Raw genomic sequence first — 21,053 nt, 5'->3', positions numbered from 1 at the left:
GTAAGCTCACCTTTAGTTTAGTGTTTACTGATTTGACACTGTTCAACATGTCATAACATGATCATGTCCAGGTCTAGACAAAGATCTTTCAGCAAATTCGGTGTGCCATGTTCTACCTCAACCCTCCCCGTCTGAGAGGCCTCGTTCCTCTTCCACACACGCTGGGCAGCGAAGGTGAAAGGGGGGATTGTGTGGCCCAGGAAATATGTGTGTAGTTAAGGTTGTTTATAGACAAACGGCTCCCATATGCCCCTGCTTGTATGCATTTCCCCCATACTTTCCACCCAGTATTGCGTCCTGGTTTATTTCTTGATGCATTTTGTCAAAACAATATTTCAGAATGACGTACAATGAATCATTTAAAAGCCGTGTGAAATATGTATTTTTCAAGTTTGTTTAATAGCAGTTTATGATCAACCTACAGCTACCTAGCAAGTAACTAAAACAGCTGATAATTTCACTGAATCATTTGCATTATATATCGCAGACACTAGCTCATGACAAAGAATAACTGTGTTGTGTTTTGAAAGACTTTGTTTTCTCACAATCATCAATAAATGATCATATCATTTCAAAATGAACCCAAAACACTTAATGTGATCACAGCATTAGACAGTCCCTGTCAACATCCTACATCAGCTGAGAAACGTCATACTTTACTGCAGCTGCAACCACGTGAAAAACTGTAGGATCCTTGTGTGGCCGGGGACTTAATCAACATTGCTATAGTACTATTAAGATTAATAACTAGTATCCAGTATACTGTATAATGAAGTAGCTCCCCCATGACAAAGTTCAAAAGTTCAAAACAACAGATAGAAAACATTTAAACCTCTCATAACACAGCTTCAATATTCCCCCACCCAAAAAAACAATGAATGTGAACAGATCTATTAAATGTCAGTGTGTTTCAGTTTCGATAATAATAACCATAACTTCTGCTATTAATCTGTGACAATGACATAAATTCTGAGCCCATGAACCATTTCAGTCTTTTACCTGATGATAATATCATCTAGAGGCTGACTGCAGGAGTGCCAAACTCATTTTAGTTCAGAGGTTTATATGTGTATATATATGTATATATATGTAATGACAACTATAAATATTACCCTTTGTTTTTGTGCAAAAAAGTACATTGTGAAAGTGTCTACATTTAATAAACTGCACTATTACACAGCACGTAATGAACGACCGGACATTTCTTAAGTAAAAGAAGTGCAATTTTAGATAGATAGATGCTTTATTAATCCCAAACTGGGAAATTTCACATTTGCAGCAGCAATGTACAGGCACTCAACACCATACATACTATATATAACAGGAAGAACACAATCTACTACATACACGTTATTTACAGAATTATGAAAATAAGTAAATTGAAAAAATGTGAATACAGGAAGGAAACAGAAATAATGTGCAGAGTGTTATCTGTCACATACAGACGTATAGTTTGTGTGTAGTCCTGTGTCTCAGTGCTGTGTTATAGTTATACAGCAGTTACTGGAAAACTGAAGTAAATGTTAATGACATTTTTTTGTAAATTCATCCCACTGGCCAGATTAGACCCTCTGGCGGGCCACGTTTGGCCCGCGGGCCCTATGTTTGACACTTGACTTCGAGCAACATGTGGCCCCTCAGAGTCTAGGGCCGCCCCCTGCCTGTGGTCTGCTGGTAGCTGTGCATGGTGGTTTAGGCAGGAGAGGGTTAAGAGGCGCAACCATGTCGACAACCGCACGGTGGGGTGTGTGAACAATTGTACAGTCTTATACACACACACACACACACAAAGACACGGTTCAACACACGTTTCTCACCAGTCTCTTCAGTCTCGTACAGCAGAGAAGACAGACTCGTCCTCCACCAGCCGCTTCTGGAAACACCAACAAAAAGTAAGTGTCGTTCATACCCTACACCTTCGTAGCCAGTAATAACGCGAGTTTAAGAGTACGGGAACATGTCTTTGTGTGTCTTTGTGCTTCAGTATTTACATTAAACTAACAGACAACGAGTTACCAACAAACGTGTTACCTACCTGAGTCGAGTTGAAGATGACTTCCTGAGACGTCCCGTAGTCTTTGACATGATAAAAAAAAGAGTCAGGAAACTTTCGGTTAACTTTTCAGACGTGGGAAATAAATAAATGAAATGCTGGGTCTGTGTTGATGCAAGTTCACAAAGACGACGGAGTTTTCAGAAGAAGAGGAAAACTCTTGACAGTTAAAATGTGCCATAGTCACGTCTTTAGCGCGTAGTCATTAGTCATCTAGTAGTTGAACAGCTGTTTCAAACATGTCAGGTTTTTATGTCTTGATTGTTTCTTTATATATTTCTTTATATATTTTCTGTGCTGGAGGGGTTAAAGAATTAACAGCGAACTGTAGTGGGTAAGTTAAATAAACGGTGCGTTTGGATAATAGTCCGCATCATAGGATCTCTGCTACAGAAATGTGTGTGTACCACAGCTAAACAAGATGAAACTAAGAAGCTATTGGCTTTTTTTTAACTAAAAAAAAAGTTTTGACAGGTTACCAACTCTCACCACTGTGAGCAGAGGCGTAGCACTGAAATCTGAGGCCCCCCTCCATTCAGTGTCAGTAGGGGCCCCCTTGCTAGTTGTCTGAATCAATAAGAGTCACACATGCTGCTTTTGAAATTATTAGGATGAGAAATAATCAAGTGAAGGATATTTTTGCCTCCTTTCATTAATCCCTTTAATTTTCAGTGAAGCCTCACACTAAGGCTTTATTAAAACTCTCTCTCTACGCGGAGCATTATTTACCATATTTGAGTAACGACAAACAGACATGTTTCCTGAGGAACCTTTTGAAAGGAAATTGCCACATTGATGTAGTGTAATACATCCGTTGATGCTTACATGCACAGATTTATTAGATGGACCTAAAAGTCAGGACGTATTTCCTGCTGTTACCATCACACTGATTCACTGCTCTTAATATGAGTCATCTTGAATAATAACTCGGCCTGAGTCATTAAACTTTATTTGTGCCCCTGAACATTTACTTCCCTCGGTAAAACTAATCAGGAATTTCAGCATCAACTGCTGCTCGAAATTGCTTCTAGTGGCCACTAAATGAGCTCTGTGTGTCTGATATTCTCGGCATTAGGAGTAAATGTCATTATCGACTTTCTGCTGGTTGTTTCTCAAATTGGACGTTGCTCCGTTCATCTCTAGTGGATGTAATATCATCTAACTAACCATGTTGTAAATTAATGTGAAATCTCTCCCGAGAGCCGAGCGCTGCTTTCAGGCCACATGGTGGTTTTCTGTCCGAGATAAAAATAATATTTAAATTCCAGGCTTTGGGTGGTCCTCCCCATGTTTGGGCCTTGTTGACAGCGCCGTTGCCCTCACTACAACATACCCGGCTGTAGGCTGTAATGAGGCGGCCATTGAGGCGAAGGAATGAGTAAACTGCTCACAGGCTAGGTGACATAAAGTTACCACACTTCTCCGCTTGTGTCAGCTGGAAGCTTTTGAGCAATATTGGTGTTTACAAGCAGATAGACACACACAATATCCGAGCCGGTGCACATAGTGGAGCAAGGAGAAGGAATCAAACTCTTGGGTTGCGGGAAGAAAAAAAAAATGACTTGATCCATCAGTTACTCGGAAACAGTGTTTGTTTTCCTGTATTGACTTCACGTTTGAAGAAGCAGAGCTTCAGGGTTCAGGTGGAATGGTCCTAGATTGCCTTCAAATAATTAAGAGATCAGCAAAAAATAAGTGTCGTCATTTTTTCTATGTAGATTTTTAAGTGGTTGAAATGGCGATGCGGTAGTGATAACACAAATCTCTGTTTAGTCCCGTTGCCGGTGATGCTTCATCATTTCCACAGAATGGTAAGAAGGTTACCTGGCAACCAACCACAGTAGGGGATTTTATTGTATTTAGTCTTTTTACTCATTTCTCAGAGTCGGGAATCCCCTCCATCCCACAAAAATTAATGAGGCCAATCAACTCGAGAGGCGACCGAGCTGACGACACTTTATCTAGATAACATGCATCCTATGAACCATGACAGCGGAAGCTTTTACAGACGTCAATCACAGTGAAATCTGTGGTCATTGCTGCTGGTCCCATGCTTTCGCTTTCACAAAGGTGAATTCCCACAAAAAAAACAGTTTTTAGAAATGAAATGAAACCATTTCCTCCCACTGAGGCAAAAAAGGAAAAAATCAACCTTTCAGTGGTCGTCAAGAAGCCACCGGGGTCAACAAGCTACATCCTGTTTTAATACAGATGAATAATGGACCTAGTTTGCAGATGTTAACGCGTGTTTGTATTATGGTATTAATGATTTTGTACATCGTGCAGACAGGTTCATTCCGGCGCAATGGCCTCACAGATGTGTAAATGAGGTCATATATTTCCTTTAGGAGGAGGAGGAGGTGCTGGCACGTTGCCTGACTTTTTGTGTTCCACAGGCCTGTAGCTGATCCACGCTGGGTCCATTACAGACACAGTTGCAGCCATCTGCCACTGACGCTGTAATCTTCCCTGCGCCTCGTGTTTCTCAACTTGCTCTTTTTGTTTTTGGACAATAAGCACTGATTTCAGCTAAACACTTCTAATTCTTTTATTCCCCTGCGAACGCTAATTGCGTGCGATCGCACACTGTGCCAAGCCACATGGCAGGAAAAGGGGGGGCTGCACAGAGAAAAGACACAGTAGTCTCCGTGAGGTCACGGATTTTTGGAAAGTTTACTACTTTAAATACTTCCTGTTGTCTTTTTTTCTTTTTTTTTTACACCAACCTGAGCCTCTTCTAAACTTCCAACCGCCCCCAACCTTGCCATCCATAATCATCCTTTGATTTCAGCAGCTTTCTACTATACTTGTTACACAAGGTAGTAACGGCACTGCTGGCATTGTTCTTTGACTCCAGTTTGAATTTCCACTGCTCTTTCCAGTCTTTTTCTTTTCACCTTGGAACAGTATCATTTGCTTTCAGGGAGTATTGTAATGTGGCTGGTCTTGCCTACGAAACTTATAATTAATATATATATATATGTATAATATAAAACGACCCCTCACTTCATCAGCGTGTGAGCTTACGTGCTAAAATAGCCTGGCTCCTTCAGGATAACTTGACTTGGGCCTGTTTGCGTGTTTCATTCGTTGTTTGAAAAGTACAATCAGGAGCACTGAGGCATTGTTGGGAGCGGTATTCACGTGGCAGGGCTCAGTCAGCAAACAATGGCTGTCATAACTAAGCCTTTTTTAATCCGCACGGCTGCTCAACATCTAGACATAAAGACCAACAATCTCCTTTAAGGATTATGTGCTTTGCAGGGGTATCTGTTGCGTGGTCTGTTTGGTTAACGTGAAATTGCGTCGGCATTTAGGTTATCAGATACGTTTAATAGCGGGTCAGTAATAGTGTCATCAGCCGTCTTTGGATAAACCTACTTTTCGGGTTGCGTGCTAGACATGAAGCTCAAAAACCCTGCCGAGCACGCCGAATGAGAAGCGCCATCGAGCATTTGTTTATCAGTGCGAAATTCAAATGAGAGTAGGCTATGTCACTTGGTGAAATTTAACTTGTGGGTTTTATTTGCAGACGTGATCACAAAAAAAACAACAACTTTACATTCGTAGTTTTGTGGGTCATGTGTTACTAGATTTACTCTGTGTTCAGTGACGGTCGCGCATCTGTCAAAAAAATGAAGACTGGCGGTGCTTCCGACCCAGCACATCATGAATGTGCATTTTGGTTTATTTGTTATTTTTTTCCTTATATTTGTTCAGCATAGTGGAGACAGGAAATGAGGGGGCGGGGGAGGTGGTGGAGGAATGACACACTGCAAAGTTCTGTCTGGGCTGGGAGTCAAATTGAAGATCAGTACATTTGGTCAGGTGCTGTTAATTTTAAAAAGTCTGTGTCATTTTTTTTAAAAATAGGCATTTCTTGCTCTCGTACCAGCACGTCTGAAAGATAAGAGAAATGTGAAATTATCGCTTCCCTTTTTTGCATATCTGCTAATCAGCTGAAGAGGAAGACAGGCGCCTTAACGAGACAATGTAAACACGGTTTATTTGCGTGTCACTCGAGTGTGCTTCCAACGCGACTTAAACGTAACTTACAGCATAGAAAGTTTGACTGAGCCTTAGTTCCTCCCCCCCAAAAAAAGGTGCAAACATCACAAATCCCTTAAAAATAATCCTTCAGATTGAACCCGCACCATTCTGTGTGCTGACACCGGGAGGGAGCTACAGTTTTTGAAGTGAAAGAGAAGAGCACAGCTGTAATCTGATACACAGGGAGTTGTCTTCCTAGGATATTTTCAGGCTCCTTCAATAACCACAATGGCTGGTTATATTTTCGGCGCTCACTGTGTAGGAAAGGGTCTGGTTGTGTTAAATATTTTCGTTGGCCTTTGCGAAAGCGCAGGCTGCGAGTCACGTTGCCAGGAGGGCTCTCGCGGCAGAGTTTTGCGACTGTACGTGTGGCGCTGACTTGACCTACAGGTGTTTTCTCAGAGGAAAACCTCGCTCACAGGAAAGTCACACATGTAGGAGACAAACTCTCGAGTGTGAGGGGGGAAAGTGAATTCAAAAGAGCGCAGGCGGCGTTGTGCAGACTCAAAACGTCAGGCAGCTGCAGTCCTGCCTCGAGGGTCTGATTCACAACGCTAATGTGGGTAATTCGGTCATATGATATCGGCCAGACCTACTGAACGTGGACTCGTCTCGAAACTGTTGGTAAAACGCAGCTCCTAACCAAGCTAGCCAGTAAATAAAGCTGTAGATGGGCCTAGCTTCCCTGTTCCTGTGGGTGACAACAATAGCATGTAGCCACACGAGCTGTTATGGTCTCCACACAGTTATCATGACTTCGCCACTTATCACTTAGTGGTAGTCTTTCAAACCGGGCCGGCTCCTCCTCTGTCAAAAAACTGCAAACTGCATTTGTTAACTAGCTTGCTCTCACGTATTGTCATAAAGCCTCATGAAAGTGTGGATCAGAGGAGGCCGGGCCTTTAAAAGCTGGTGAAACGTGGCTGTTGAAAATGAATTGGGCCGACGTTGCCGCTTTGAAGGCCGAGGCTGTGTTTAATCAGCCCCCCCCCCACTGTGCACATTTTCCTGTTGTCGTCGTTCTTCTGTGGCTCTTTCACTATTAAGCTCTCTCGGAGGCCGACGGCCCACGTTTCTTCTTTTTTTATTGCACAGTTTCTTCATCTTAAATCTGCTTCGCGTCCCTCTTTGTTGTTATCTCATTCCCACAGAATGCCGCAGTTTTTACGCCGCTGAAGTCGACTTGGCCAATTAATTCTCCTCTCTTTTTTGGCTTTCAGACACGCAACCATGGGGAAAGGATGCATCACCGTCACCAAGTACTTTTTATTCCTCTTCAACCTCCTCTTCTTCGTAAGTAATTTCACAATCACTGTGTGGTTGCCATGGTGGCGCAACTGCTATGCATGCATGATATGTACCAAAGGTAGAACAATAAGTGCGCTGTGCCACCTCACTTAAATTGGACACACGTGACGCTAACTTCAACTGACTGTTGCCTCTCGGGTTATAATTTGTGTTTTTATGCAAATGGGCTTGCGGAGCTAGACGGGGAAACGTTACCGTGACTCTGCAGAACAGCCGGGTCTAAACAACCGCAGATGTTTCCAGTTTGCTTCCTTCCCTCTCCTACACCGGTCACAACATAAAGTCCAGGGGTTGGTGAAACTCCAGACTCCTAAAACCCACTCCGCGAGGACGTCCAGACCTTTCCAATGAGTCTGCGGCCGTAAACCTGGCGCAGGCCTTTTGAAGTGAACACTCCACCGGCGTCTAATAGGAAGCGCGTGTCCTTGTCAGTATTTGTCCGCATGGACAGATTAGGCTAGCGGAGGTTAGGGGAAGCCAGGAAGTGGTGGGTTAATGAGTCTCTCCAAATGAACAGCTCTTAAGCAAGGCTCTAATTACCACTGAGGGGCTAAAGAGGGGGAACAGCACAAGCGGAAAACTGATGAATCAACAAAGCCTCTCATCTAAGGATAAAGCCCCCGCTACAGTGCCCCACGACTCCTAAACAAGGCCCTGCTGATGCTCTGAAGCCGAACCTCATCACAAGGATACATCGGGGGTAACTCTGTGACATAACGTCGCAGGCTCATCTCTGACTGCTCTGACCGCTTATTTAGAAAAAAAAACAAAACTAAAAGATTGAGTTGTCGAACACTGGGTGTTTATGGTGGGAACAGAAATCAGGGTTACGCTCTCGATCCTCTCCACATTCTTTGGAGAAAGACAGAGAGAGGATCTGATTAATCCCAGATGTGGCGGGAAGGAAGCAAAAAGAAAATTCCTCCATTTAAGTCGTACCAGCGCACATTCTGTGTTTTGCTCTCCTGTGAGGTTTGGAGCTTGATTCCTCTCTTTCTCCCTCCCTCTCTCCCTCCACAGATCTTCGGAGCGTTGATAATGGGCTTCGGGCTGTGGGTCCTCTTTGATAACCAGAGCTTCATTGCCGTTCTACGTAAGTGCTTGCAACACCCTTTGCTGACACATCCATTAGAGAGAAACGCTTACTTAAGAAAACATTCATCACTTTTGACCTGAACACTCTGAGCTCAGGGAGGCGTGGAAATAGAGACCGGAGATCTGGAGCCAAATCTTAAAAACCTTGCCCTGGTTTTTGCAGCTTGCAGAGGATTTTTTATTTTTTATTTTTTTATCTCATATCTAACTCATTCCCATGGAACTCAAAGCCAAAAATGTAACAACCTCAGGCTGTCCCATAGACACACGCTGGCATCACATCTGTGGGAAGCAGGTCGGTGAAGGCAGTTGACAGACTTTGTTTACCAAGGCACATGGTGTTGTTTCATCTTGAACTATAAAAAAAAAAAAAATGGTTTTGCTTCCCCAGAGTTTCCACAGAGTTGGACTTTAAACCCGCTCGCTCTCTCACAGGTGGCAGGGGCACACCGACGGAATCTCCCACCTTGACAGATGTTTATCTATTTGTAGACGCCGGAGAGCGAGACAGGCGTCGAGCCTCCGAGGGGCCGTTAGAGGCCAGTTATTTTCGGAGCTATTTTTAAGCCACGTTCATATTTTTTGACAGAGTTATCTTAAGGTTATCTACTGCAAAGGTACAGGAGAAATCATAATGAAACCCAGGTCTCGCCCTGGCCCAATGAAAAAGGGAGAACCGCAGATGGAAATTCTTAGTTGCCATAAATCTCTTTATAAAAGATTTCAGTGTCTTCATTCCTCATGGAGGATTTCCAAGAGCCACAGTTGAGTTTTCTCTCAGTTTAATTCTTTTAGTTTATTGTCTGGCAATTAAATACATGTTGGAACTCAAATATGGCGTTACCTTCACTGACACTGATACTCCTGTATCACTGCCACACCACTGTAAGTAAGTGAATTGTGAATGATATTTTTATATCATTGTAAACTGAATATTTTTTGGGTTTAACCATTAATGGAACAATCTCTATAGACAGACATGGACATCATCATGACTTATGGAAACTTTCCAACACCTGGACAATATGGATTAAACAAAAATGAGAATAATCAAAGGCCGAAAGAAGCATTAACAGCCAAGCACAGATTTTTAGCTTTTATTCGCCACCCACAGCTAAATGTGGTGCGTTGATACTACAATGTATATTTAGACTGGAGGGGGGTTCACAGAAACATCTTGACCTGACCTCGTGCCCTAAACCAGTCACACTGAGTCCTGTGTTTCCCTTCCAGCTCTCAAGGCCAGAATCTCCAAGGTTGTTATTAAGTTAAGCTTTGCTTATCTGGTCCGGCCTCCATAAAATAAAGACAGCTCAGCGTCCATCTTCCCTTCCATCCGAGAGCCTATTGTTGTGGCAGTGCAGCTGTTCCCAGAGATGGCAGGATTCACCACTGATACCCTAACAATGGTGCTCCCATAAGGGGAGTGTGTGTGTGGGGGGGGTGACCTTCTCTCCTGCATGTATTTTCGTCGCCTGTACCTCGGAGGCGTCGACCTCCGCTCTTCTCTGGGTTTCTAAAACCCACTGGAAATCTCTTATCACTGCGAAGGGGAACAAAAGCTGCAGGCAACTCTGTTTATTGACTCTGTGTGTTCCCCTCAGAAGTTGTACCGTTGCCTGACCATAAACAGGATCTCTGTGTTTTTAGTTTCCATTCTTTATGAGTTATATTAGTAGAGGCCTGTGCAGCTGTCCCGGTGACTCCAGGCGGGGAAACTTTGACAAAGATGTGGTTCCCTCAATTTTTTTTTTTTTAGTCAGTGTGTACCCCTCTGTGTCCATACAGCGACGTTAATAGTTTATTCCACTCCCATGATGCCTTGAATTCATCTTGCTGCTCCTTGCCAAAACACAGTTTGCCTTATGTTTAAACAAAAGTCTGCCTTGGAAAGGAGATACTTGAGCCAGAGAGTGCACCAGGGCGCAGTGCGGAAATGTGCTTCGTATTAATCCAGAAACTTTTACAAAGTCATGAGGAGGGAAGCAGAGAGCTTGGACGCAAAACAGTTTTTCCTGGGAAGGTTCAAACCCCCGAAGAAATTCAGAATTCAGCGCAAAAGCTGGCCCGCTGTTGTTTACGTTTTCAATCTGGACGCAGTGGCGGCTGTGACTTTTCGCCGCCCGTGTGCGAGCTGAATGCGTGGCTCCGGTCGTGTTTACAGAAGGAGCTGCAGCACCAAACAGTCCTCCCTCCTCCCTCCGCAGCCTTCTTCAGCGGCACCATAATTCTTTCCTCTTTAAATGGAAAGTTCCATGGAAACCACTCAGGGAACTATTTTAGAAGATCTACCAGAGACCTACATGGAAACTTGCCATAGCACACGACCGAACAGCACAGTAGCCAGGCGAACACATGCTGACTATAGGGGAATTGCCACTGAAGGAACACGGATTGTAGTGGTAAAGCAGGAGGCCCGTGAAGAACAGTATCTGCTGCACTGAAACACCTGCACAGGCTTTGATAAAGACATAACAGCTGAGCTGATTAATTGCCTCGCATTGTTTTTTGTTCCTGCTACACGTGGTTAAATGAGACAGCCAGGTTTGCACCGACGTGCGAATACGAGAATATTATAAAACGACTTCAGTTGAAAGCGTTGCGGGCAAATAACGGGGCTGATCATTTTTCTGTGGTTACATTTCCTGTCCCGGGTGTAAAGCAGCAGTGGGTTGCGTGGTAACCAAGCACAAACATGTGCATACATCATAGTCACAAGCATTAATAATCATTTGCATGGGTAACACTGTATAATCTCTGCGCACAGTGGACAGCGGAATATATCTTTTACATCCCTCTGTTGTCAGCGTTGTTCCTCCAACCAGAGCATGTCAGTAGTCAACACATGCGCACGACTCCCATGCGCGTCCCCGATCCTCCAGGTAATTAGCATGTGCGAAAACATGCGGACATCTGCTGCTTTTGCAGATGCTACTTGTTGTGTGGGTGTGGGTATGGGAGAGACTGAAATAACACGCTTCAATATTCAACAGTGTGCTGGAAATAGAACGTACAGTATGCCGGTCCGCTTCCCTTTAAATGCTACCCTGTAGCCACATGAACGCTGCGCTCATGTTCAACAAAGTACGTTCGAGCTTTCAAATTTTCTCAAACCGCAACATGCACTCATGTACAGTCAGCATCGTGTGTGCATTTTAGTGACTTCCTTGTGCAGGCTCGTGGAGTTCGCTGGCAGCAGCGCTGTCGGCGTTGGCATCGGAGTCTGCTGCAACAAACATGTTCGTTGTAAACTGGCGGTATTGATTCAAAATTTCGAAAAAGAAGCTGAAATGCCTCGGAATGTGGCTCAGTCCAACAGATGTTAGATTTATGAGCCTGCAAACTGTAATAACGTGTGCGTGATAAATGTAAAAAACTGAGGGTTCTCTGAAGTGAGGTGGCGTAAATTCACGAAGAGTTTTTCATCAGGACCAACTAATATTCTCCACATACAGGCAGAAAGTCGGAATGGGAGTGTTACAGTTGAAAGGAAGAACTTGTTTTGGGGTAATAATTATTCGCTTTACGCGAGCTTAAAGAATCGGCGCCTTAAATGACATGGGTATTAAAAATAGTCTAATCAGCTTTGTTGCGAGCGAGCCAGAAAGAAACATGGAGGTGGCGGATATCAGAGCAGCGGTGGTGGAGCTGCTTTCTGCTTCACCAGATGATTGGGGCTAAATTATCCGATAGCTCTGCCCGGTTTTGCTTGGCTTCGGGGGGAATCCTGGAGCAGTTTGGCGAAGCTCGGATTTTGGCTCCGTCCGCAGGGTGAGCTCTCACTCCCTGGAGCAGCCTCCAGCCCCAGATAACGCAGCCACGGAGGGGCTCCGGTTTATCTCCTCTCCAGTCTTCCACTCTTCATTTTCAGCCGTCATCCCCCTGAACCTCTTGCACTCTGCATACCAGAGAAATCATTTCATCGTGGTGCGTGTTGAAGTCTGACTCTCTGGTGGCCTACTGTCTGAAAATAATCTTTTTGTGGGAGAAAAGCGTTCGGATGCCCTGAGTTCATTCAGCATAGGAAGTTTGCTCTGTGTAGTGTTTCTTGCTTTTACCCTGTATAACATGCTTCTGTTCTGAAGGAGCTTCTGAGCTTCATTTGTTCACAGCCACACTATGTGGTTAAAGTAAAAAAATAAAAAATAAAAAAACAAGGGCAGAGTTCAGTAGCTTGTCACCTTAAAAGAAGAAACACGTTCTTCCGTGCGTGCTGTGTGCATAGGGGTAAACTGTGAATTGAAATAAACTGTTTACGTCAAACTGTTGCCGCAGACACTTTGCAGCCCCCCTCATAGGTGTCAGTGGTTCAACTCTCTGCCTGTGTTTATGTCTCCTTCCAGAGGAATCGTCGGACACCGTGAAAGTGGCTTCGTACATCCTGATCGGAGTCGGCTCCCTCTCGATGGCCATGGGCTTCTTCGGCTGCATAGGGGCCATCTACGAAATCCGCTGCCTGCTGGGCCTGGTGAGGCACTTTTGACACTTTTGACGCTATGTTTCTTTCTCTCAGAGGCAGACGCAGGGTTAACGCCCTCACCACAGGGTGAGAAACGCATTAAAATCTAGCGCCCTCAGTCATGACCGCACTGGAAAAAAATTAAAATTAAAATTCGCAGTATTGTCGTAGAGTTCGTCGGCGCTGACCGTGGGCGATGTCATTTCTCATCTCTCTCCTCCCTCGTAGCCCGTCTCATCTCAACGAGTCCGTAGTAACAGCGCAAAAAAAAAAAAAAGCCAACACTTAAAATATATGCTACCCGCTCCAATCAAGAATGATGTTTTCATCTATGCACGGGCCCTGGAGTCCGTGTGCTTGCACACGTGCGCTCCTGCTATTTAAAACACACGAAAGCTGCGCTTGTTTCGTGCATTCACCTAAATGCAAACGGGGGCTGAGAACACATGACAGATTCCTGCTGACAGTAAAGCCCCTCAGCATTTCTGCTCGCAGCATGTGCTGAGGGGAGGGGGGAGGTGGGGAGGGGGATAAATCCAGGGGTAGGGGGTACGGCTAGAGCGGGGATGGGTGCTTGACCTCTGCAGCTTTAAACCTGCTAGGGGTTAACCGAAGAACTGCCATGACCTACTTACCCCGGCGACAGTGACCAGCTGGCAGCAGACCCCGATCACACACACACACACACACACACACACACACACACACACACACACACACACACACACACACACACACACACACACTTAAAATATATACATAAAACCGTAGAGCGATTTTCTAATGAGTTACATTTTTCTTGTTGAGGGCTTTCGTGCATCCACCTAATCTCTTTGCAAGTGAGCGAAAGCTGAAAGTCAAAGGTAACATTGTCTGAGAGATTAACCTGTCATAACGCCCCCTCATGGGGACAGCGGACACAAGGTGTCAACACTTGTTTTGGCTGCGGCTCAAGCAGCAGCGCTCCCCTGTGCGGGTTGGTGCTGAGCAGGTAGCGTGCGCTGGAGTTTCAGCACCTTCTGCTGCCTGCTGCAGCCAGAAATAACCGTGGGGAGTGAGGCAAAACTGTCAAGACGGGCAGAGTTTAAACTGACTGAGCTGTAACTTGCCACAGATTCAGATGATAATTCTTATCACCACACGCTTCGGGCCACTGCCGTTGGAAGAGATGTCGGTTTTGGCTGCTTTTTAATAGGCCTCTTAAGAGCATTCACTGACATTTGCCTCCTTCCTCCACAGTACTTCACCTGCCTGCTGCTCATCCTCGTTGCCCAGGTCACGGCTGGAGTTCTCATCTATTTCCAGAGGGACCGGGTAAGACACAACCTCTGAATGCCCTGTAAACTGCAGTCCTTTCCCTTCCCTCCTTTCTTAATTTCACTTTCAGTCACTCTGGAGGATGTTTTCCTTTTAAAGTTTCATTTTGACCTTCCTTCACGTGGCCTCCCCCCCCGTGTCTCATGTTTTCCTCTCCCACCGCAGTGCCATTCACAACTGTAACGCCTTAGCTTAACGCGCCGGGGGGCCCCTGCATCCTGTGACGAAATATCGTTTTTATCTGTCAACGAATGGAAAGTGACAGGAAGGAAGCTGGCTTTGAGTAGTGGTAGAGAGAAGCATGAAGCAGGTGCAATGAGTGAGAACTATAGAGGAAGTAGTACACATGCTTTTATTGAATATTTTCAGCGTCAACTTAGTTCCCCTTGTATAATGTTTTTTTTGTTGTTGTGCTAGAGGCAGAGGCGACAGACACATTCCTACTGAACGAGTGTTTCTAAAGCTGATATATTAATCATTTCTGACTAACATTATCACATCTGAGACATTAATTATCACCCAAGGACAGAAACTACTTCTACTTTTAGCCTTTGGTGACACACTGCCCCCTACAGATAGGATCGCTAAACGCCCAGTGCATACATTAGAGGACAAATAATGAGCAGTGCACCTTAAGCAAACACAGCACACTATCGCCTGCAGCAGCATTGCAAAATACACTGGAAAACCACTGGTTATTTATTACAATAAATAACCACTGGTTATAAATTACAATTTATAGATATCTGTGGATCATTAGGCACATTTTTAGTGATAATTGAAGTTTAGAGGTCACATCAGTGAACATTTCAATAATAGAAACAGCTTTTTGTTTGTTTGTTTTTTAAAAGGAGTGTTTTGTTTGAACTCGCCTCAGACCGGTTTCAAAACCTCTGAACAAGAACAAAACAAAAACTAAAAAAGCCATTGCCTCTTGATAAACCTCCTGCATGACTCAGCATAGGTGCTGATAGCCTTCCAGCAAGCATAGCATGCACAGCATGTACAAGTTTGTGTGTGTCTGTGTCCGCGTACAGCACGTGTGTGTACAGTACGCAGCCTTCTACATGCTCCCTGTGTTTAAGGATCACCACAGGGCTGGGTGGTGCCCTTTCCCAGAATAGGGCGAGGCGCTCGCTCGTCTCCTGCCGAGCTCCGAGGCCGCGGCGCTGCCACCGCTCGCCCTGTGGTCTGACGCGCGCACACGCGCAGCCTCGTCCTCCTGCTGGGCTGCGTTTGTGCAGTTCAGATGCAGATATTAAACGCAGGGAAAAGATGTAGTGTGGATTTTTTTAACTTCACGCGAATGATAATGTTCTCTCATCTCTTCCCCAGCTGAAATACGAGATGTCCAACATCATTAAGGGCATGATAATCAACTACACCGGCCAGAACAAGACCACGGAGCACACCTGGGACTACATTCAGAGGACTGTGAGTGGATGATTCAAGCCGTTTACACATTCTAGACGATTTGCCTACACCTGCTGTTACCGCAAACAATTACAGAGCAACCGCTTTGTCAAAGATACACACGTACAAAGAGCAACTTGTTCCTCTGCCTGCATGCGCGCCCGGTTCGATTCGTCACCGTCTCTCCTATCGCACTGAACACAAACAGCAGGTTTCGATCCCATGCTGAGGAGTTCAGTCTGCCACCTCCTGCTCCTCATCAATCAGCTCATTGTGCTGCTTCCTCTCCTCCCTATGCGCCACGCAAGAAGCCTAAATGTAACAAAATATTCAAACCGCAGTGACGCGAAGACACATTTTTTTGATGAATCCCTGCTGACTGCAGTTCAGTTAAATCAACTCCATGTTTCACCATGTGTTGCAAAAGTTCAGTTCAGTTCACTGCAGTTGAGTAATCATAACACAGCTCTGCCACGGCTGCAGGAGAGTGAAGGTAAATATATTCCATTAGACAACATCTCATACTGTGAAGGCCGGTTGCATGCTGAATCATTTCTCGTCAGTCCGTGCATTACGTATGAAGGCAAATCCAAATAACACGTAGTGACAGATTACATTCACTTCTTAAAAACCAGCCCGTGCTGTACTCCACATGTGTGAACTGAACTTCATCACTTCACCGAAATTACACAATGAGTTTTTCCTTTACTTATCCTTAGTGGTGTCTAGCCAGCAGGTCAGATTTTAAGCTTCGACTTCAAGCCTGTCTGCTGAAGAGGGAATCCCCGTGAAACTTTGTATGTCTGCGCCCTGTTCTAAATAACAGACATCGTTTCGAGAGTAACACGCCGCCGCCGAGTTTTTCCAAGTTCCGGTGCTTTGTTGTACTCAAACTAAATATTATTCGCCGTTTTTCTGGTGGCTGCAGGTTTTGTCGGATGTCTCATAATGACGGCGCACAAAACTGAAACTGCACAGGCGCTACGAGTCGGGGAATGTTTTGCACTTGGGTTGAACTTACTCAAATCGTTTCTCCCCCACCTCCGACTGCCTCCTCGCTCGCTCTTCGCTGCCAAGCCTCTTTCCCCCTGATCATTACGGAAACATCAGCCAGGAAGTGATTGGCCTCGAAACATTACAGCAAACATTCTCGTTCGTGGAGCCAACCAGATTTCCCGGTTTTGCCCCAATCCCATTTTCACCATTAACCTCCTTTCTAAGTTCCTTTCTGTTTTGTTGTTTTGCCTTTTGACTTATGTCCTCTCTGTCTCTGTTGCGGACCTCCAGATGAAATGCTGTGGATGGACGGGTCCGGGAAACTGGTCCGAGAACCTCTGGATCAAGAACAGCACCCAGAAACTGTACTCGTGCTCGTGTCGCAATGACACCCTGCCTGGCACCCACATAGAGCAAGTCGGCCTGTGCGAGTACCTGGCCCAAGACCCCCCTGTCTATGAAACGGTGCGTCCATTTCCTTTCACCCATATTTCATAATCTGTGCTGTCTGACGTATTAACTGCTGCCCGGTCCCACGAGGCTTATCTTGAAGTCCAGACCAGGCTTGGGGTTATTGTTGCATTGTTCTGACAGACCTCACACCTTCAGCCATTGCATAACTTGGCGACTGTCGTTGTGTAACTGCGGCTGCCAGCTCAGCGTGGCCCGACTTAATCAGCTGAGCGATCAGTGACGGCTGAGGCGACTCGTCTGTCCGTGTGATTTGCTCCGACACCAGGAAAGCTCCGCCGTTCTGCTGTTTGGTCTGCGCGCTTCAGAAACTTGACACCCCGCTTCCACCATTTTTCCCAGCCCGGCCAAAGCCTGTTATTCTTCTGCAGCGGTCGTGTTTTCAAAAGGCTCTGCTCATGTCCGGCCGGGATCACGCAGTCATTCATCTCTCTCTCTGTCTCTGCCTATCGGCCTCAAACCTCTCCTCTCTCTCTCGTCCTCTCCCGCAGGGCTGCGCAACCAACGTGGAAAAGTGGCTCCTGGACAACTGCGGGATTATTCTGGGAATCTGTGTCGGTGTGGCGGTCGTGGAGGTAGAGTATCCATCTGCTCCTCTTGATTTTTTTTTTTTTTTTTTACTGTGCTCTAAACGCCACGTTTTGCGGACGTGTCCCGTCTCCCTCTGGAGCGAAGGTTATCTAGAATCTGAAACGCTGCACGGCGCAACAATGCAAAACACTGCAGACGTTTACGTGGTAAATATTCCACTTTCAGGCTGTAATCCTCCCCCTGGTGGATATACCCTTCAATCGTTCACACACGAACACGCTGCAGAGCTGGTGTTGCTGTTGGTAAAGAGCAAATCAATCAGCAGCTGTATACTGTACCCAGGAGCCATGGATTCAAAGGCTAATAAATCCTCCCGTCAGTTTCTGCTCTCAAGTTTATTAAATATAAAAGCGCAGCCTCTTTGCTGAGCTGGACACGGAGTCAAACAGCTGGTCTGACTCCGTACATCTCTCTACATAAAACCATGTGTTGTTTTTGCGCTTCTATTTAAATGCATAAAGGCAGCTACTGCGTGGATGTGGACTCCAGTCCTCTATTATTTATGCAAATCTAACCGTCTCCTGGCCCCAGATTCATTTTTGACAGAAATACAACGGAAGGAAAGCTTAGACTGTCTGCAGGACAAGGAATAAAACATCAGCCATAAAATATCTTAAGACGGTGCCTCCTTGCCAATCCAGTGAATGTGCACCAAGCATTTAATCCGCTTCTGCACCGCCATCATAGAGCATTTAAAAACATTTTTGTTACAAACCCGCAGACAAGTCTGCGCTCCAACACTTGTTTGTAAATGAGTTTAATGGCTCCATTAGTCAGTTTCGGCTCTGATAACTGAACTGACGACTCCGTCTCCCTCCAGCTCCTCGGCATGATCCTCTCCATGTGTCTGTGCAAGAGCGTCGTCCAGGAGGATTACACCAAAGTGCCGAAGTACTGAGCTGAGGACGGAGCCAGCATCGCATCTCACACACACAGATGGACGGACTCTCCCCCTCTCTCTCTCTTTCTCTCTCTCCTCGCCTCACATTCCTGCACACACACACACACACACACACACACCACACACACAGACGAATTAAGACAGCTGTCTGCACCATTTGAGCTTCCCAGGTCTTCACAGCTGTGCAAATTTCTCACGCCCCATATGTCCCACAGAGTCACAAACACACACACACCTCTTAGTCAGGCCTGACACACTTGTTGGACATAAGTTGATCTTTTTTCTTTTTTTTTTGTCTTATCCCTTGTGTTATTTTAAGAAGACATTCATGATACTGTGTGTGAAAGCTTCAAGATTTTAATGTCTTTTTTTTTCTTTTTTGCTATTGGCTGACCTCAATCAAGCGCTTATAATCGTGGTATGTAGAGAGCACTTTAAGTGATATGTGGTGAGCTGAGAGCCGGAGCATCTTTTGACTCCGAGGTAGGGAGATGAGAGGGAAACAGGAGGGAGGGTGTGTGTGTGTGTGTGTGTGTGTGTGTGCGTCTGCACGGTCGACCCTCTGAAGGATTAAAGCCACTCTGTGATCCTGCAGCTGGTATTTTTGGTGCAGAGGGTGGAGGAAAGGCCCAGGGCAGGGCTGCTGCGGTGGGCGTTTTTGCTCCTACCACCAGTAGCCCTGGTATTAACCTCTTTAACGCTCGCCACCATTACCTCCTCCTCCCTCCTGCTATCCGTCCCCCATTAGCATCTCTAAATCACGTCTTCCTCTTTGCTGTGTACGACTGGTAACCAGTAGCCCTTCAAAACAACCGGGTCTGTTTGAAGTAAGTGTGTATGATGTGTTGAGTGAGTATTTTATTTCATTTTTTTTTTTTTTTTATATATATATATATATTCTCATGACATCTGTATTTTTTTTTTCTTTTACAACTGTATATATGACTTCTGTGAGGGAGCAGAGCACTTTAGTGCTTCGTCAGCATTTTGTATGGGAACGCTTTCACCCACATATGCTCTTGTTTTAAGAGTCCTATTGTTCTATGTTTCGTCTCTGTTGTTGCGGCTGCCACAGCAGCTTGTCAGCGCAATTTTTGTCGTATTCAGAGAAATTGGAAACCTTGAGAAAGTCTGTCGTCACCCTTAAAGCCATGTTTTCATTTCTTTAGCGTGGATGGAAGGAGCTCCACGAGAAAACGGGCTGCAGTGTCAGCCCCGAATATCTGCATCTTAAGCTTCTCACACGGACATTTATTTTAAAAAGGTTTGTTTTTACCCTCATAGCAGTAATGTTTAAAAATGGCAGCTGGGTAACCACAGTGTATTTTCCCGTCTCTGACTGACTTACTGAAGTAATTTGTCTGGTTTTTGTTGTAAGTTGCAAAAGCAGAGAATTCCTTCAACCACTGTGACCACGGCCTCATTCTTCTCTAATCTTCCCTAAAAGCATTTCCATTTCCTCATCCCATTTATTAGCCATCTCTTTATCTTAGTCCTTCAATTTCATTCCGAATACACTATTACAGCTGAATTTATGGATTATTTAGTGGGTAGATTGCACTTTTGCGTAGTTTTCCGTGCCTCTCACACGAGTCCTCAGATCGCATTCGTCGTGCTGCAGTCGCAGAAAGCGAGGAAAGTGACAAATAGCAAGGCTCCTTTTTTATGAAACCTTAATTTAAACTTGATAATGAAGACTTTTTTATTGTTTAAAATATTTTGTACACTTTTACAAAAGTTAGATTAGTAGAGAACAATATTTGTGAACCTGTAAGCCATTTTTAGAAACATTTTTTTTTCTCTTTATTACTGAGACTATTAATAAATCTGAACAACTAGAATCCTTTAACCTCTTTTATGTACTGCTTTGAACTTTGGTACCAACAGGACTTGTTCACATAAAGACTGATATTCTGTGAGACTGCTTATGGTTTGATTTTTCTCCATGTGGTAAAATGTCAGGTTTGATACTTAAAGCAACCAGCAGATGGCAGCATATCTCTAACAGTGTCTCCAGCTGGAAGTGGAAAATGCATTTAATGAGCAAAATGACTGTTTTAAATTTAAAAATGAAAGATTTTTCATCACGGGATTAATTATGTCAATCAAATCGGTTTGATAAAAGCTGCAGGTATAATTATGGGCTTCCTCCTGACTCTTAATAAGTTGCTTATTAAGTACCTTATTCTGCACCTTTCAGCTAATTCATGCATTTCTTTTATTATTTCCCTAATTTCGTCTTTGTGTTAATGTAGTCTGACTACCCCGTGGCTCTGCAGAACAAAGAGCTGCGCGCACATAAATTTGAGTGCTTTAACAGGAATTTACCTCCGCAATAAAACACAGAAGAGCTCCACTCAAAAAGAGCAATGACGCTTATGAAGGAAAAGAAGCCTTGT

The 21,053-nt window shown here is 44.8% G+C and overlaps 1 protein-coding gene across 1 annotated transcript; it reads left to right on the top strand.

The window, feature by feature from the left end:
- Positions 1–1,730: 1,730 nt before the first annotated feature.
- cd82b (CD82 molecule b) lies at positions 1,731–20,573 on the top strand. Its single transcript, XM_047596279.1, has 9 exons — positions 1,731–1,892; positions 7,324–7,396; positions 8,432–8,504; positions 12,850–12,974; positions 14,205–14,279; positions 15,618–15,716; positions 16,983–17,156; positions 17,654–17,737; positions 18,574–20,573. Exons 2-9 carry the CDS (start codon positions 7,334–7,336, stop codon positions 18,649–18,651), a joined length of 771 nt encoding a protein of 256 aa, XP_047452235.1. The 5' UTR covers positions 1,731–1,892; positions 7,324–7,333; the 3' UTR covers positions 18,652–20,573.
- Positions 20,574–21,053: the final 480 nt, after the last annotated feature.

Source organism: Mugil cephalus, chromosome 10, assembly GCF_022458985.1.
Source record: "Mugil cephalus isolate CIBA_MC_2020 chromosome 10, CIBA_Mcephalus_1.1, whole genome shotgun sequence".
In the NCBI taxonomy this organism is placed as follows: Eukaryota; Metazoa; Chordata; class Actinopteri; order Mugiliformes; family Mugilidae; genus Mugil; species Mugil cephalus.
This window is presented reverse-complemented; position numbering and strand designations above follow the sequence as displayed.

Bases quoted from the DNA above. Each gene is read 5' to 3' on its own strand.
- cd82b (XM_047596279.1), top strand. From the start codon at position 7,334: ATGGGGAAAGGATGCATCACCGTCACCAAGTACTTTTTATTCCTCTTC. The intron at 15,717-16,982 runs GTGAGTGGATGA...GCGGACCTCCAG, and splicing joins GGGACTACATTCAGAGGACT to ATGAAATGCTGTGGATGGAC. The intron at 17,738-18,573 runs GTAGAGTATCCA...GTCTCCCTCCAG, and splicing joins TCGGTGTGGCGGTCGTGGAG to CTCCTCGGCATGATCCTCTC.